At 48.4% G+C, this 18,716-nt stretch overlaps 1 protein-coding gene across 3 annotated transcripts in view; it reads left to right on the top strand.

The window, feature by feature from the left end:
* ZNF777 (zinc finger protein 777) overlaps positions 1-6,553 on the top strand; it is a 29,283-nt gene extending 22,730 nt beyond the window's left edge. For all 3 annotated transcript variants that reach the window (XM_030933052.1, XM_030933054.1, XM_030933053.1), the window contains 2 exons: positions 1,074-1,325; positions 4,988-6,553. In XM_030933052.1, coding sequence (XP_030788912.1) covers positions 1,074-1,325; positions 4,988-6,144 — 1,409 coding nt within the window. In that variant the 3' untranslated portion in view covers positions 6,145-6,553. The remainder of the gene's footprint in view (positions 1-1,073; positions 1,326-4,987) is intronic.
* The last annotated feature ends 12,163 nt before the right edge of the window (positions 6,554-18,716 follow it).

Below are 18,716 nucleotides of genomic sequence, written 5' to 3'. Positions count from 1 at the left end.
TGTACTCCAGCCTGGGCGACAGAGTGAGAGTCCATCTAAAAAAAAAAAAAAGAAATTGAAGGGATTTCTACAAGATATTTGAGTAGAGGAACACAGGGGAGGCCAATAGTGACAGAAAAATAAATAAATAAATAAATGTGTATGTGGCTTATTCATAAGCACAGAGAAAAGTCCTGGTAAATTATAGGAGTTACCTGGGAAGTCATAACGGTGAAATGGGAAGTGAGGGAAGGGGAAGGCAAATTAGACAGAAAAAAATACTACACTAAAACCCTAAAATGTGTTATAATCCCATTTATGTAAAATGACACCTATGTATATAATGGTACGTTTGAAATTAGTCTACAGACCTATAGGCAAGTTTAAAAACATAAATTTCAGGGCAGTGTGTAATAGGATGCTATTTAACTAAAAACAAACTCAAATGCCCGTGGTGTACATGCATACGTGCTTGGGAATGTGAGTCTGTTTTTTGGACACCTCAGGGTATGGGGCCGAGGGGTGGGAGTGGTCAGGAGATGGCCTTTTCTTCACCAACCTGATTGTGAGTGAGCAGATGAGAGAGAAACTGTGTTAACTGTACCAGTTGGCTGGTCTGACTGAGAAAAGGAATGAGCATCTCTTTAAAATAAACCCTGGCTGGGCACAGTGGCTTATTCATGCCTGTCATCCCAGCACTTTGGGAGGATCACTTAAGCCCAGGAGTTCAAGGCTGCAGTGAGCTATGATCGTGCCACTGCACTCGAGCCTGGGTGATAAGAGTGAGACCTTTGTCTATTGAAAAAGTAAGACTAATAATAAACCCTGACAATGCTGAATTTTTTTTTAATTATGGTGCTCATGGAAAACAAACTTTGCATCTATTTTAACTTGACTACAGTTTGTATTGGTATTCAAAGCTACAAGGTATCCAGAAAATTCTGTGTCTACTCATTTCCAACTCAATATTACATTTCTTCAGGGTCTCTAAGATAAGACTTATTGAGATGTAAATTGTAGGGCTGCAGAAACCTGGGCAGTTGGCATGAACGTTCTGGGTTCTTTTCTTCTCACCCCTGCCCACCCTCTCTCAGCACATGACGGGATCGTGATTAAGATCGAGGTACAGACCAACGACGAGGGCTCAGAAAGTTTGGAGACACCTGAGCCCCTGATGGGACAGGTGGAAGAGCATGGCTTTCAGGACTCAGAGCTGGGTGACCCCTGTGGGGAACAGCCAGACCTGGACATGCAGGAGCCAGAGAACACGCTGGAGGAGTCCACAGAAGGCTCCAGCGAGTTCAGCGAACTGAAGCAGATGCTGGTGCAGCAGAGGAACTGCACGGGTGAGTACCGGGCGGGGAGGGCCAGGGAAGTGTTGCCATGAGGCCTTCCAGAGGGCCACTGCCCCCTGGGACAGCTGTGGTTCCTTCAGAGAGGTAGCTGGACACTGATGGGGCAACAGGTGGGAAAGAATTACCAAGCATGGCCTTGGGTATAGGCTTCGTGACGCAGGACTTGCAAGAACCCATCTCCAACCCAGGAAAGAAGTGGTTACCTCTAAAGACTGGTTCAGGCAAGAATGAAAGGGATCTCAGAGCTCACCTATCCCACCCCTCATTTTACAGGCAGAGGTTAAATAGATTGGGCAAGGCCACACAGAGAGTGGCAAAGCCAGAACTCTCCCAACATGTCCTTGATCATCTCATATCACCCTAGAAGCCTCAACTACCTCGAAGATTTCAGCCCTGGAGAGCATGGTTTTCAAATAACGATAGCACTGCCCTTCTGTGGTCGAACCTAATCTTCATTTTTGTTTAATTATAAAACTTTATCACCATGCTGCTCACTCTTGCTCCTTCTGAGTTCAAGAACAGTAAGGCACTGGGGCTCATGGTGGCCTGATCCCAGGACATCTTTTGTGATGGATTTTCTGATGCTGAGCCATCCTGGCAGGCCCGGGAAAAGTCATACTTGATTATCATCATGTATTTTTTGAATTCACTATTGGACTTAGGTAATAAATATTTTACTCAAGTTAGACAACTGTATTCATAAATGAAATGAATGTTTTCTTCAATTATTCTCATCTTATTTTGGAAACAGTATTATACTGGATGTATCAGATGAACTGGGCAGCTTTTGCTCTTGTTCTGTATTCTGAAAAAAAAATAGGAATTGAGTGTGTTCCTTGAAAAATTGGTAGAACCCACGTGGACTTTTGTTTTTTTCTGGATGTTTTGTTTATGTGTAAGTCATTCACCATTACATGTTTGTATATAACACTTTTATATTTAGAAATATATCCACATCCATTTCTGGTTTTAAAAGTATTATATTGATGTAAACTGCTTAAAAATTATCTGTAGATAATTCCTCCATAATTTGCCTTTTTGCAGTTAATAAAATACCCTATGGTATTTTATTAATGACCATTCCTCTTGGTCAAAAGATATGAATCTAGGCCCAGAGCAGTGACTTACACCTGTAATCCCAGCACTTTGGGAAGCAAAGGCAGGAGGATTACTTGAGCCCAGGAGTTCATGGCCAGCTCAGGCAACATAGGGAGACCCCATCTCTACAAAAAATTTAAAACTTAGCCGGGAATGGTGGTGCATGCCTGCAGTCCCAGCTCCTTGAGAGGCTGAGGTGGGAGGATTGGTTGAAGCTGAGAGGCTGAGGCTGCAGTGAGCCATGATTGTATCGCTGCACTCCAGCCTGGGTGACAGAGCAAGACACTGTCTCAAAAATATGTACATATGTGGATCTACCACCTTATTTTTAAGTAACTCCATGGTATTTCAGAAGTGTTTTTCACATACCATGTTGTCTTTCATAAAAGGATAGTGAAAAGACATAAGGTAGATTCTGAGTATATGCTAAATTGGGACCATCATTGTATAAATTCAGTTGCCTTTTGAGCAGTCCCCATTAATTGTAGTAGAACTTTAGAAAACTACTGAACAGTAGTTTGTGGAATTGTGAGTCTTGAGTTTTGGGGCCAAATGTTTGGTGTTTATCATTCCATTAAGAAAAAAGCACCTTTGGCCAGGCGCGGTGGCTCCTGCCTGTAATCCCAGCACTTTGGGAGGCTGTGACGTGTGGATCATTTGAGGTCAGGAATTCGAGACTGGCCTGTCCAATATAGTGAAACCCCATCTCTACTAAAAATACAAAACTTAGCTGGGCATGGTAGGAGGCGCCTGTAGTCCCAGCTACTCGGGAGGCTGAGGCACGAGAATGACCTGAACCCAGGAGGCAGAGGTTGCAGTGAGCCAAGATCGTGCCACTGCACTCCAGCCTGAGCGGCAGAGCCAGACTCAAAAATAAAAATAAAAAAAAAAAAGATAAAAAGAAATAAGCACCTTTGATCCTCAAGGAGAGTTTAGCCCTTCTCAGGATCTATTTTCCCCTTTGCTTTTCAGACATACTCAGTATTTTCGGGATAAACACCAGGGCAGCTAGTTACCATACTCTGCAGCTGCCTGCTCTTGATCTGTTAGGCATCGTGCTCCAAGGATGTTCTGGGTCACTTCTTGCTGAGAATCCTAATACTACCGAGGCAGCCTTGACTCAGCACACCTGTGTCCTAATGTTACCACTGTAGTTCACTGGCTGTAGAGGAGGCCAAGGAAGTGCTAAGGAGGACTGCGAGTCACTAGCAACTTTACAAGACGTTGGCTGGGTCACGAACATTGCTAGCTTCAGTCCCTGTTACTTGAGGAGGTAGACCAGATGGGTCCCAACCTACAAGCTCTGGAAAGGCCTAGGACTTCATTTTCTATTTGGAAACATCACTTGATATCTCTGAGCTTGGATGACCCATCTGTAAAATGGGGAGAATTCTTGCTTGACTTGCCCTATCATAAGATATTGTGCTCATGAAAAGAAGACAGGTATGAGTGCTCTGAAAAGGTCTTGTTGGTTTGTTTTTAATTATTCTGCACACACAGACTTTTTGTGTCTTCTGTCACAGATGGGTCCAGAGAAGTGAGTGACTTTCTCATGTCACACAAAGCTGGTGACTAAAAATAGAACTCACCAGTTAGTGTCAAATAAGTACAAGCCACTTGAGAAAACTCAAACAGGAGTCGGGAGCCACTTCTTTTCTCTGAAACTTACATTATCATAAAGGACCAGGCTAGAGAGTCGAGGGGGCATCCCTGGGTGGGGCATACACTGCCTGCAGCTGATCCAGATTCAAGGGTGGTGGAGTCTGACTGTGCCAGTGCATCTTCCATCCATGAGAGGCTGCAGAAGGCTGGGTTCCTGATTCCTAGGGTGGGCACCAGTGAGTACTATGGGCTCCAAGGAGGGGTGGAGTGCTGTAGGTTTTGATCATCAAGGCAGACGTGGAGAGGAGAGGGAAATTTCTGGAGGAAGGTGAGGAAAGGCACCAAGAGGAGAAATCTCCCAGTGGATTAGGAAAGAAGTGGGCTGGTCTGAGCAGAGTTCAGGCAGAGATGTCCTCAGAGGGGCAAAGACTGAGAACCTTAGAGGAGTGGAGACCCTTTGGTACAGCTGGTAGAAACCCAACCTTTAAGTAGCCTAATGGAAAAAGGAGTGTGTATCACTCATATAATTAGAGAATCGTGAGTATTCCAGCATCAGCATGGCTGGATCCAGGTGTTCCCACATCGGCTCTATGTACTGGTTTCCTTCTTTCCTGCTGGGTCCGGCTCTACCAGCAGTTTCGCATCATAACCAACAGGAAGCGATTTCCCGTACGGTCCTCGGTATAAAATCCAAGGAGAACTCTTTTCAGCCTCTTTTAAGTCTGGACTCATTCCTGAACCAAACAGCAAGGCCAGCCTGGGTTACGCATCCACCTCGTTGGGGGAGGGGAGCGGACCAGGGGCCGCAGAGGGAGGAGAATTTTCCCAAAAGAAGGAATTTGGGCCAATAATGCAATGTTTCGGTGAGGGTAAAGCAATGCTGTACCTCCATCCAGGTAGGCTAGGGGCGCCAGGCAACAGCTAACGACTTTCTCTCTCTGTCCCTGGAGCAGAAGGGATCGTGATCAAGACAGAGGAACAAGATGAGGAGGAGGAAGAGGAGGAGGAGGATGAGCTGCCGCAGCACTTACAATCCCTTGGGCAGCTGTCCGGGAGATACGAGGCCAGTATGTACCAGACCCCGCTGCCCGGGGAGATGTCCCCCGAGGGCGAGGAGAGCCCCCCGCCTCTGCAGCTAGGAAACCCCGCAGTGAAAAGGCTGGCGCCCTCCATGCATGGTGAGCGGCACCTGAGCGAGAACCGCGGGGCCTCAAGCCAGCAGCAGCGGAACCGGCGCGGCGAGCGGCCCTTCACCTGCATGGAGTGCGGCAAGAGCTTCCGCCTGAAGATCAACCTCATCATCCACCAGCGCAACCACATCAAGGAGGGGCCCTACGAGTGCGCCGAGTGCGAGATCAGCTTCCGGCACAAGCAACAGCTCACGCTGCACCAGCGCATCCACCGCGTGCGCGGAGGCTGCGTCTCACCCGAACGCGGGCCCACGTTCAACCCCAAGCACGCGCTCAAGCCACGCCCCAAGTCACCCAGCTCGGGCAGCGGCGGTAGTGGCCCCAAGCCCTACAAGTGCCCCGAGTGCGACAGCAGCTTCAGCCACAAGTCCAGCCTGACCAAACACCAGATCACGCACACGGGCGAGCGGCCTTACACGTGCCCCGAGTGCAAGAAGAGCTTCCGCCTGCACATCAGCCTGGTGATCCACCAGCGCGTGCACGCGGGCAAGCATGAGGTCTCCTTCATCTGCAGCCTGTGCGGCAAGAGCTTCAGCCGCCCTTCTCACCTGCTGCGCCACCAGCGGACTCACACGGGCGAGCGGCCCTTCAAGTGCCCCGAGTGCGAGAAGAGCTTCAGCGAGAAGTCCAAGCTCACCAACCACTGCCGTGTGCACTCGCGCGAGCGGCCACATGCCTGCCCCGAATGCGGCAAGAGCTTCATCCGCAAGCACCACCTCCTGGAGCACCGGCGCATCCACACAGGCGAGCGGCCCTACCACTGCGCCGAGTGCGGCAAGCGCTTCACGCAGAAGCACCATCTGCTGGAGCACCAGCGAGCGCACACGGGCGAGCGGCCCTACCCCTGCACGCACTGCGCCAAGTGCTTCCGCTACAAGCAGTCGCTCAAGTACCACCTGCGGACCCACACGGGCGAGTGAGCGCGCGCCCCGCCACCGCTGCCCGGCCAGGTGCGCGGGCCGAGCCCCCCTCGGACACCGCCAGGCCCGAGCCCAGCGGGCGGGGGCGGGGCGCCCCCCAGCCCCTTTGCCGTGAGCTCCCCTCTCCTTTCGTCCCTCCTCCCAAGGACATGGGGGCAGTGAGACCAGGTCCCTTGCTGCCGCGTTTCCCCGGGGCCCCAGGGGGGAGGGCGCGGACCTGGGGAACCCTTTCGGGCTGTTAATTTCCTTGACAATAAAATGGATGAAACCAATCAGCACGGGGGGCGTGATTTGGCCGCCGGCCACTCAGAGGGGCGGTGTAGGGCCCATCTAGTTGGGGATAGAACTTTATAATTACCTTTTGGATACTGTGGTTCTATTTGATAATAATAGAGTAATTTTTAAAAGACGAGCGTTTCCTGTTTGCCGTTTTTGTTTGGTTTGAAGGGGAGGGTTTGAGAAGGCCCGAGGGACATATGGTAGTGTCAGTTGACAGGTTCTGTTGGGACCCTTTTTTGTGTGCCTTCTCGATTTGGGTGGTGAAGGAGACGCTGATCCCGCCGGTTCTGAAATGGAGAAGGAGAGGCAGGACTGACGTCTAAGGGACCGCGGGAATCCCTAGACCATCGCTTCTGCCCTGGAGTCCGCGAGGATGCTGGGAGCTCAGGACGGAATAGGTCCCAGTTGACTAGCATGATCAACCAGAGTGACGGTCAGGTTTGGAATGAGCTGGAAAGAAGGTCCTGTAGCAAAAGCTGGGCGCTTCCCTCAGTGCCCAGGCGTTCCTGCCTAGCTTGAAATGCAGCTGGCTGAGGAGGTGGCGGGAGGGAAGCCTAGGGAAGAGGTGCAGAGGCCCCTGGTGCCAATCTTTGCGGAAGCCACAAAAGGCACCAGTCAGAACATTTTTTATTTGAATGTTGCACCAAAGCTACTCTGGACTTACTGAATGCACTAACGAATCCTGGTTTCTCTAGGTATTCATTTCCCATCTGCCTACAGCTCTCTCTTACAGAAAGAGAAACTGCAGGCATATTACATTGCCCACAGAGCGATTTACTCTGCGGATGGGTTTGGCAGTGGCCCAGAGAGAATTCAGGCCATTCGAAGGGACAATTCATGGAGGCTAGCAGAGTGCGCAGCTCAGCCTCGCACACTGAGGAAGCTGGGCTGAAAGCGGAGAGACTGGCCTGAGAGGAGAGCACTGCTGAAGCCAGGCCTGTCAAGTTGTGACAAGATACTTGAAGGGGGTTTGAAAAAGGGGATTTGGAGGAGGAAGGTGATACACTCTTGACTTTCAGGGGACCAGAGAGATCATCAACTCCCTCTTCTTTGTATAAAGAATTCGTAAGCTAAGCACAGAAAGGGGAAGCGATAGCACAAGATCTCACATGTGAAGCTTCTCCATTTAGACTGAATTTCTAAGTCGATGGTAGGACATAGGGATGGTGGCCAGAGGAGGGAGCAGAGGTCTGGGCTGGTGTGAAGGTCTGAGGGGCAGTTTCCACCAAGACCTCAAGCATCAGCTGCGGGGCTGGTGCAGATACATGGGCAGGTAGTACCGGTAGTGTGCAGCCAGCTTCACCAATTGCCAAGCAGAGGGGGCCTGCAGGAGGACAGCTTCCCCCAGGAGGTGGAATCTGAGCTGGGCCTACGGGATGAGGAGGATTTCCACAGATGAGAAAAATGAGGAAAGCTTTCTTGGTGGGGGTGGTCATTAAAGGAAAAGTGTGGAGAGTAGGCTGCATGTAAGATCAGGAGCAGTGATGGATTAAACCTGAGCTGCAGGAAAGGGCCTGTCTAGGAAAAACAGGGCCAAATGTTGGTTTGGAGTAGACCAAGGTTGCAGAGAGGATCTAAAACTTCAAGGCTGCAGACTTTGAATTGGATCTTGTAGGAAAAACCATTGAAGATTGCTGAGTAGGAGAGAGAGATGATGCAAATAGCTATCCAGGGACTGAATCTGGTAGAAGGCAAAGAAACCTAACAGTCAGGTGTGGGAGAACCAGCTCTATTCCACGGACAGGTTGCATATAACAGAACCCGTGGGTGGAGGTTGAAGGGATGGCAGGGGAAATGGTTCTTTTGGACATGAAGATATTTGAAGTCTCAAAGAGTTGTAAGTGGAGGAATTTGGGGAGGTATTTGGTAGAGGGCTGTTGCTGCCCTGAATTTTTACTAGCTCTGGAATTGGAGGACTGAAGAGTGCTGGAAATGTCTAGCTTGATTGGAGACTGAGGTGGAGTGGGGTAGAATCCATGTGGGAGACTCAAAGAGGAACTTCATTTGTTACATGAAGTTAGCAGGACATTATGGGGTCAAATGGGAATGGTGCTTGAGAGGCTTCCTTTTCCTAGGAAATCTGGGTGGTTTTTGTTTTGTTTTGCTTGTTTTCTCAGACAGGGTCTTGCACTGTCACCTAGGCTGGCATGTGGTGGCACGATCATGGCTCACTCTGACCTCAACCTCTTAGGCTCAAGCAGTCCTCCTGCCTCAGCCTCTCGAGTAGCTGGGGGACTACAGGTGTGCACCACCACATCCAGCTAATTTTTTTTTTAACTTTTTTGGAGATGGGGGAGTCTTTCTGTGTTGCCCAGGCTGGTCTCAAACTCCTGGCCTCAAGCCATCTTCCCACCTCAGCCTCCCAAAGTGCTGGGATTACAGGTATGAGCCACTGCTCCCATCTGAAATTTGTTTTTTAAAAAGATTAAACCAAATATAGTCAAAGATTGGTATTTCTTTTTCTTTTAACAGACTTTAATTTATTGCATCAACTAGAATAGCCTGGTTCATGCATCCTTACATATCTGTCTATTGGAATACGATTTAAAGTATTTCAAGACACATCATAGTATGTCAAGACTGGTTCATCTTAACACATAGCTGGGCTGCCATGACTTCCCTGACTACTACCTCCCCTTCCTTGGCTCTGACTCCCTCCTCATGCCTCTTCTTCCTAAGTGCCTAGCACCCTGTGCCCCAAATCGTCTCTCCCCTTGTCCTGACTTCTTGCCACCATCTTGAATCTCACTTTCCATTTGCCCTAATCTCTGCTATTGGTTCCTAAAGTGTAGATAGCCTTTGGCATCAAAAAGACGTGGCTTTAAACTTCAGTTGTATGGCCTTGAACAAGTTAATTAACAGAACATCAATTTCCTCATCTGTTAAATGGGGATAATAAAAGTCCCATTGTTCTGAGGCTTAAATCACAATAAATACATAGCAAAGACGCTGGCAGGTACTAAGGTCTCAGTAAGAGTTTACTCATTTCAAACAGAAGTTCAAGTTGGTGGTGGGCTGGTGTTATATCCTAAAAGAATGAATCTTTGAGAAAGAAATTTCAGTAGGCAAATGGAGATTATTTTGGTGTAAGAAAGTGCAAATTAAACCACAACTATATCATGGTCCTTATCTAGGAGTGGACAGGGTTTCAGTTCACCCCTTGGCCACACTCCAGAGTTTGCAGGAGACAGTACCCCACCTCGCTGGGTTTTCTGGTCCTCTTTGACAGTGCTTTTCTTGGGTGCCCTTAATTTAACTGGAAAGTCAGACTTTTGAACTCCTAAGTTGCCTTTTGCTGTTGGCCCCATAAAGCTGTGTAGCAGAAGGAATAACTACCACTTCTTGAGAGCTTCTTACTTTGGAAGACTTTACATACATCCCTTTATAACTCTGACATACGTTTCATCACACCCATTTTATAGGTGAAGAGCTCCAGGCTCAGGGAGGTTAAGTAGGCCCAAAGTCACACAGCAACCAAATAGTAGAGCTAGGATTTGAACTCAGTACTTTGACTCCAAAGCCCATGTGCTTGGCCAAAAAGTTCTTTTCCTTTTTGGGGTCAGTATGGTTGTTGAAAAAAGAAAAGCCAGCACCTCTTTTAAATTATTCCATTTTGCCTCCAGATTTTTTGACTGAAGATAAAATTGGGGGAAACAATATATTAAACAGAACATGCCCTGTGCATTTGCCAAAATGATGAACACAGTAAGAGGATAAAAAAAAAATGTTCGAGGCAGGAAAAAACCCTTAGCGCTGAGCCCTAGCGTTTTCCAGCTGAGAAATGAAGAGGAGAGGAGTTGGGTGGTCTGAGGCCACAGGTGGGACAGGCAGGGCTGGTACTGAGGGGATGCTCACTGTCTTACAGCCCCCCAGTATTTATTAAGCACCACTTGTGTGCAAAGAATTGTGCTGGGCTCTGTGGAGAAACACAAGAGGATTAGGAATCCATGGCTGCCTTGACAGCACTTAGCATCTGGTGGAGACTGGCAGCCTGATTAAGCCTCTGGGGATCTGGAAAGCTGGGACCATCAGAGGCCTTCAGGCGGCTGTCTCCGACAAGGACTGCATCCCCAGCTTTTCTTCATTCCTCTTCAGTGGATGTAGCCTGAACCAGTCAGGTGTCTGTGGGAGACCTTTCCTCAAGCACTGTGGTGGCAGCTCCTCAGATTAAGGGATCAGGGACAGAGGCCCTCCAGGCCCTACTGTTGCCAGGGCAACGTTGAGTCAGGCCAGGGCCTCTCCTCCAGCGCTCTGGAAAGCATTACTGCTGCTGAAGGCTCTTGTTGCTTCCCAGTCATAGTGGCAACTTCTAGATGACAATTTGTAAAAAAAATCAACTTTACATCTACCATTTCTAGTTGGTTTCCTTGAAATTAGGAATTTTCATTAAAATATAGACTTTAGCCCTTTTACGTCTGTTTTCTACAAAGGACAGCTCCCGGTTAAATGATTTTTCTAAAAAAAAAAGAAAAGAAAAGAAAAGAAAAGAAAAAAAAAGGTGAAAGGAAGGAAAAAAGGGAAAAAGACCAGGATAGAAAGGAAAGAAAACATTAAACATAGTACTATTGATCGCAATCTTTCATGAAAAGTTCTGTTCAGAAGTCAGAACTAGCCAAAAGTTTATTAAGCATAATAACTAAAAATCACTACAATTCATTGAGTTTTACCATGTTGCAGTCACTGTGCCAAATCGTAAATGCTTTCCTTTCATTTTATCTTGGAACAACCTGTGAAATTGGTATTTGTGTCCCCTTGAACAGATGAAGTTCAGAGAGGTTCAGCAATCAGCAGCCAAGGTCACATGGCCAGAATTTAACCTAAGTGTGTGGGAAGCCCAGTTGTGTGCTATTAACCACTGTTACATACTGCCTCCCAATTTCAACATGGATCCTTAATAAAGAGGGCAAAACATGACTATTTCTTTTTGATTTGCAGCTCTCACTATCTATGGGCACAGCATGTGAGTCTGGACCTGTCTGAAAGCACAGTTCCCTGGCTGCCTGGCCAGCTGAGCCTGGGCGACATTGGGATAGGCACTGAGGTTCACCTGACCAGGGTAGAATAGGTGTTCCTGGGCACGTTGGTGGTTAGAACACCAATCCAGCCCCCATTTTAGACTGAGCCTTCTATACCTTACGGACTTTGGAGAGAGCACTGATATGGCAAGAGGCCACCCTTCTCTGTTTATTTCTGATGTTGGGACCTAAGAAGCCATTTGTTTATCAGTCAGAGGAGTAGTTGCATGAAGGAGATTATTATAAGGAAAACATACCTGCTTTCTAATAACATAAAATACACCCTTGACTCTAATCCTGCTGGCTTAATGCTACCTCTGAGTTCTCACCATTCCCTCCCCGCCACTACCACATGAATGAAATTCACTACTTCTCTTTGTAAAATAATATCCAGGTTCTCAAAATAACTCAAGTATTATAAGACAGGAGCATCACTGCTGCCTATTAATTTAGGTAATGGAAAGTTGAATTTAATAACAAAATGTACCAATGAAAATTTCTATCTCTGCTAGTAATTTTATTTAAAGAATGATTATCAGGACAACAGACTGTTTCTTCTTAAAATCGGTATAGTCTAATAAGTATAAAATATTTTTAAAAATTAAATGCAATCAGCTCTTCATTTACAGGATACACAAATAATAAAATTATGTCCTCAAAGTATTGAAATAGCTTGGATTTAAGCTAAACTCAATTAAGAAAAGTAAACAAGTATGGAAGGTGAAACTTGCCATTTTTCCACAGAAGGTGCCAGCCAAGAACTACATGGTTCCATGATCAAATTTGCTGCAGGTAAATTATGCAAATTCTAAAATTTAAGATAAAAAATATTTATTTATTTTTGAGACAGAGTCTTGCTCTGTCTCAGGCTGGAGTACGGTGGCGACATTATGGCTCACTACACCTGGGTCCTCCCACATTCAGGTGATCCTCCTGCCTCAGCCTCCCGAGTAGCTGGGACCACAGGCATGAGCCACCAAGCCTAACTAATTTTCTTATATTTAGTAGAGATGGGGGGTCTCACTACGTTGCTCAGGCTGGTCTCAAACTCCTGGACTCAAGCAATCCTCCTCCATAGGCCTCCCAAAGTACTGGGATTACAGGTGTGAACCACCGCGTCTGGCCCATACAAAAAATTTCTGCTGAGTGTAGTGGTTCACGCCTGTAATCCCAGCACTTTGGGAGGCCTGAGGAGGATCGCTTGAGCCTAGGAGTTTGAGACCACCCTGAGCAACGTAGTGAGAACCCGTCTCTTAAAAAAATTCTGCATATATTTTTCTATTTGGATGATAGTCATCACTATAAATTACATTAATTTTGTCCAAAAGTAAAGACACTAAGTTGGTTCCCATAGTGACCCCCTGAACAATTTAATAATAATGGCTGTCCAACTAAAATTTGTATTATTTATTTCCCACTTTAACCCAGTGGTTCCTTACCTTATCTTGAATTAATCAGTGCCTTACCAAACCAATTTATCCAGTGATGCATTCTGAAATAAGTTTTGGGGGGGAAAAAAAAAACAAAAAACCTCAAATGTTTCAGAGTGCTGCTAAAAAAGCAAGTCAATATTCAGACCAGTTTAAGCCAATCTCTGGTATATTTAATTCATACAGTAGACAAATTGAGAGAAATAGACACATTTACCTTGCCCAAATTGTTGCCAGCTCTTCAGTCTTGAAATAAACTTTAATTGCATACAAACATGCTTGGGTGTTTATTTTACCAAAAAGATTAACTCTCATTAGTATGTAATAATCACGTAACAGAATTCCAGAATCTTACTTAAAATTCTTTGCCCTCAAATGAAAATAGCATTTTTTTCTGGTTGTAGAAGGAATTTCTATGTTCTAAACAATAAAAACTTAAAATTGAACAAGTCCCTTATTTCTCCAAGAAGAGGTATCAAGTCTCTTCCATACCTATGGAAGAAATCAATTTTATTTACCACTCAGTATGAGGACTTCTAACCATCTCCATCTGTGAAATTACTTGGATGCGTTCATCCCTTCTCTGTAGAACTAAATCTGTAATATATTTTAGAATCTCTTTCAGATTCAGGACATGAAATCTTTATCAAATTTATAATGATAAAATTTTTGCACTTCATCTGTCAGTGTTTTCAAGCTTTTGTTTGAAGCCTCTGGTATCCCTTGTTTAAATAAAACAATTTTCAGAAGCTAAATATGTAAAACAACTCGTGCCTTAAGAGGCTGGAGAGGGAGCCAAGCCTACCTTGCTCTGGTGCTCCCGTCTTCCCAAACTCCCCCTGTACTGAGGGGTCTCCAAGGAGGAAGCTCACTTCAAAAACCTCTGCCCTGGGCAAGTCACCAGGGCTCCTTTTCTCTTGCTTCAACTTTTCCTAGCCTTAATCCTAACTCTGTATGTTTAATTTATCCAGTGACACACTCCATGCTTACTTAATTCTTTGATAGAACACAGTTTCTTAGGTTTATTTTTTTCCTTGTGGGATATGCATGCTTTCCTATTTTCTATATGTTACTTGGCAGATGTTCTTATCAGAAAATGGTAAGTCTCTATAACCTTGCCAGTGAAATCCAGAGAGCTAACATCTACCGAGAATCACTGGAAGGCCGGGGAAGATAGCAGGACAGATGTCTTAAGCTCTGTGAGAAAGCTACAAGGACGTCCCCCTTCACCCCCCCCCCGCCCCAAACCCATGTTATTTTTACAGCAACCCATGTTATTTTTACAGCAAACGCTTCCACGGTGAAGGCAACGGAAGATTCAGGTGCAAGGTGCAGCCTCGCAAGACCCCTGGCCACACACGCATCACTGCGGGAGGTTGGAGCGTCCCCTCTACCGGGCTTTCCAGGGCTTGGCGCGTGCTCGGAGCGTGCACTCAGCGGCCATTGTGTGTTTGATTTTTCCCAAGGGCAGGGCCGGCTTTTGTTCATTTCGCGCTTGCTCTAGAGTCTGGCGCAAAGTCCTCAGAGGTCCTCAGTGAACGTGAAATGAACGGATGAACAAGCCACAGGTGACAATGTGCGGGAAGAAACACGGGTACAATCGCAAATCTCTGCCCAGCTGGGATGGAGATGATTTTCTTCATTAAAACCGATCCAACACTTTTAAACGCTATCACTTAAAAATGGATTTTATCATTCCTTCTGACATTTCAGCCCCAACATTAGGTAGAGTACCCGCACCACTGCCAAATCCATACCACCGTTGCAGGTGGCTGGTGTGCGGCAGAAATCCTGCTCCACGGTCCTGCCCTTTGCAGCAAGGTCACCGAGCTGCCTGATAAGGAGTCCAGGGACGGGCAGCGAGCGGGACTGCGGGGACAGCACCGGGTACGCCGCGTGGCACCCGAGGCCCGCCCGCCCTTCCTGGCTGGGTATGAACCCCAGCCGCGCCCGCGGGCGGCAACCGCGGGCTTCCTCTCCTTCAGGTCGCCTGGCGCGGCCGTGCCTTCCTGCATCCCTACGGCAGCGGCACACCGGGGCCTTGGGAACCCGGGAAGGGGCCCTCCCCCAAGCCAGGCCTCCGGCCCTGTCCAGGTCCCCTCGAGTCCCCCCCGGCTCGCCCACAGCTCAGCGAGTCCGGTCCTCGGTCTCCCCGCCGGCCTCGCGGCTCCATTGCTGCCGCCCGAGAGGCCCTACTCGAGCCCCTAAAATCCTGCGCCCCCCATTTGGCGCCTGTGGGATGGGGCACAACCGTGTCGGTCTCACCGGTGCTGTGAGTGCAGCTGCCAGCCAATGGAGCAAGGACTTAAACGATTATATTTTTATTTTAAATATGTATTTATGCGTCTCTATCCATATTTTAACTATACACATTTTCTCGATTAAATTAATTTTGATGACTTGACTTTTAGACGTTCCTCTGCCTGGGCGTTTTTCCACCGTCTGATGAGAACGGGAGCGCGCTGCTGGGTGCCCGGCAGGGCGCGCCGGCGGCCCATGGGCTGCCTCCCGGGCCCGCGCCACGTCGGGCCGCAAGGAGGCCGCGCGCTGCCCCCTGCCGGCCAGAGCCGGGGAGGCCCCGGAGGCCGCGGCGCCCTCACCTGGCCACTGGCGGCCGCTCTAGGAATGCGCGCGGCCTTCTCGGTGGTGGCGCGGGGGCTGCCTCGCGGCAGGGACCCGCTCATCCAGACACCCGAGCCCCAGCCCCGCCTGCCAGCCGGCGGGCCCTTCCGCCGTCGCAGTGCGGGAGCAGCCCCGAGCCAGCCCTGGTTAGCGGCAGCCGCTCTCAGGTTGCTTTTCTTGCGCTCTCTGGCCTGCCGGCCTAAGGCCTTGGCAGATGCCCGTGCAAACACAGTTGGTGCAAACACAGTTGGTGCAAACAAAGGTGCGGCCGCAGGAATATGAGAGCACAGGAAATATGAGACCTACCCCAACCCGAAGGCTCAACCCACGGCACAAAAGAGCACAGAAGACCCAGAAGACTGTGGGGTCCCAGAAGGAGAGGGGACTCCGTTAATTGACCCCGAGCTTTAGGGTTGCTCAAGCTCCTTCCCGGGCAGCATGCATTCTACCCACTTTTCTCGTGCAGATGAGGAAGCCAAGGCTGAGGCCCAGCCCCTGGCGGCTCGCTGTGTTTGTCCCATGGGAGGTGGACCTGGAGGCACTCTCTCATGATAAGGCTGCACTTTTTTTCCTTGATATATTTTCAAATGTCTGCCTAGTTATTTCCGAAGACTGAATTCTTTAGCCCAGGCTGCGGTGGCCCCCTAATAAAGAAAACAAATGCCATACGAAGACTAACCCCCTAGAGTGGAACTGCCTGGTCCAGCGTTTGAGGCACAGGACCAGACGATCCTCCCGCAGGTCGGCCGTCTCCCCTGGTTCTGTGTGGGGAGCAGGCAGGGAAGCCCTGCTCCGTGGGCCGGCGGGAAGGCTGGCAAGCACCCGGTGCATTTGAGGAACGTGTGCCTCCGTGTGAGTGCTGTGCAGGCGGCGGGGCCTGTGCCCTGTTGTGGGGCCTCACTCTTAACGGATTTGAATGCTGTGGGAGCAGTAGGCAGCCAGGGGATCTTTGGCAAAGGTAAATTTGATCATAGTCCTCTCTTGCTTGGGCGGTTCCCCATTGCTCTTAGGGTAAAGTCCAAAATCTCTTCAGGGCCCACTAGGCCCTGCCTGCCTCCTCGACCCTGTCCTGGGTTGCTGTAACAAAGTGCCGCAAACTGGTTGGCTTTAAACAACAGAAATGGATTCTCGCAGTTCTGGAGGCCAGAGGTCCAAGACCAAGGTGTGGTCCAGCTTGGTTCTTACTGGAGGCTCTGAGGGACACTGTCCCATGCCTCTCTCCTGGCTTTGGCATTGGATCAGCACGCCAGCATGCACCTGGCCTGCTCCCCGTGTATCCTCTCTTCTGATGAGGATAACAGTCATATTGGACCGAGGGCCCACCCTGCTCCAGGATGACCTTGTCTTAATTAACTATTACATCGGCAATGATCCTATTTCCAAAGAAGGTCACCTTCTGAGGCTCTTGGAAGGACATGAACTTTGGGAAGACCCTACTAAGTCCACACAGGCTGTCCCCCAGACTCCAGCACCCTAACCTTCTCTCTGCTCTTGGCACCCCACTGCCTCAGGCTTCACCCATGCTGTCCAGCTTCCTGGGCTGCTCATCTCCCAACTAACGTTCCTCCTGCACAGTGTTGTGGAAATGTCACTCTCTCAGAGAAGGCCTCTGGAACACCCCAGCTTAGGGTAACTGTGGTGCCCACCCTCCCCCTTCCCCTTTCTAGGTTCACAGAACTTACGACAGTTATCATTGAAGTGATACTGAGTGACAGTGGATGTTCATGTGTGCCTCCTCCACCTAAATCTGCTCCTCAGGGGCAGAAACCAGGTCATCTGGATGAACAATAACCTTAATTCCATGGCCGAGGAGGCTTACAGACTGACCTGGGAAGCTGGTCTCCACAGGACAGGCCCGTGATAAGGAAGACCTGTGCCAAGCCCAGCAAAGTCTCTCAGGAAGGGCTCAGAGATGTGGCCCCTGCACATGGGAGGGAGATCCAAATCCAGGCTCCACTCTCCCTGGGATGGCACAGTAAACAAATGCCACCTCCTGACCTGGCTCATAGGGCCCTCCATGGCCTGACTCCACCTCACCTCCCTCACCTCCAACTCAAATCAGTGTCCTGCTCTGCCCCCTATGCTGCCCCACACTAGCTACGTTCTTGCTTCATGCTGCCAAGCCACTTTCAAGTGGGTCACTCTACCCAAGGCCTGAGATTCTCTGCATCCAGAATTTTAGTTATTTTTATCTACTTATTTTTTGAGATAGGGTCTCATTCTGTCACCTAGACTGGAGTGCAGTGGCACAATCGTAGCTCACTGCAGCCTCGACTCTCCTGGCTCAACTGATCCTCTGGCCTCAGCTTCCCAAGTAGCTGAGACTATAGGTGCATGCCACCACGCTTGGCTAATTTTTTTTTTAATCTTTTGTACAAATGAGGTTTTGTTATGTTGCCCAGGCTGGTCTTGAATACCTGTGCTCAAGCAATCTGCCCACCTCAGCCTCCCACAGTGCTGGGATTGCAGGTGTGAGCCCCCACATGCATCCAGATTTTTATTCACTGGCTTCTTATCATTCAGATTTCAACTCCAATCATCGTTTCCTGACCATCCCTGTTGTCTTCCATCAGAATACCATGCTTTATTTTCCTGTAGTGTTTTCAATATCTGTGATTATTTCATTCATGCCTTTGTTTGCTTGTCTGTCACACTGCACTCTGGGAATACAGCTCCATGGGGCCAGGGCTGTTTTTCTTTGCCTCATTCACTGCTGAGTCCTCAGTGCCTAGACTAGACCCTGGAACGTAGTGTATTTGTTAAATGACTGAATGAGTCACTTAGTCCCCCAAATCTGTTTCTTCAGCTATAAAATGGGGCAATCTTAACTATTTCCTAGGATATAACAATTGCACCTGCCTCAGAGAGCTATGAGGATTCTGTAGGATAGTGTATATGAGCCTCCAACAGAAACACTCAGCACACGTGAGCCATTATTTCTATCTCAGATTCACCCATCTTCACATGGAGAGGGCACGACTGGGAATGAGGTGGTAACTCTTTCAGATCCCAGTAATCAGCTCTCTGTTCTTGCAGTTATCCAACCTTTACTAGAAAAGATGGAAGAAATGCAGTATTGTGGAAATAGCCCTGGACTTGGACAGAGAGGTCTTGAAATTGAGTTCCTTGGAAATTTTCTGAGGCTGTGCCCTCATGTGCAAAATGGAATTAATTATTCCTATAAAAGCATACATGAGGCCAGGCATGGTGGCTCACACCTGTAATG

Source organism: Rhinopithecus roxellana, chromosome 6 (genome assembly GCF_007565055.1).
Source record: "Rhinopithecus roxellana isolate Shanxi Qingling chromosome 6, ASM756505v1, whole genome shotgun sequence".
NCBI classification, from domain to species: domain Eukaryota; kingdom Metazoa; phylum Chordata; class Mammalia; order Primates; family Cercopithecidae; genus Rhinopithecus; species Rhinopithecus roxellana.
This window is presented reverse-complemented; position numbering and strand designations above follow the sequence as displayed.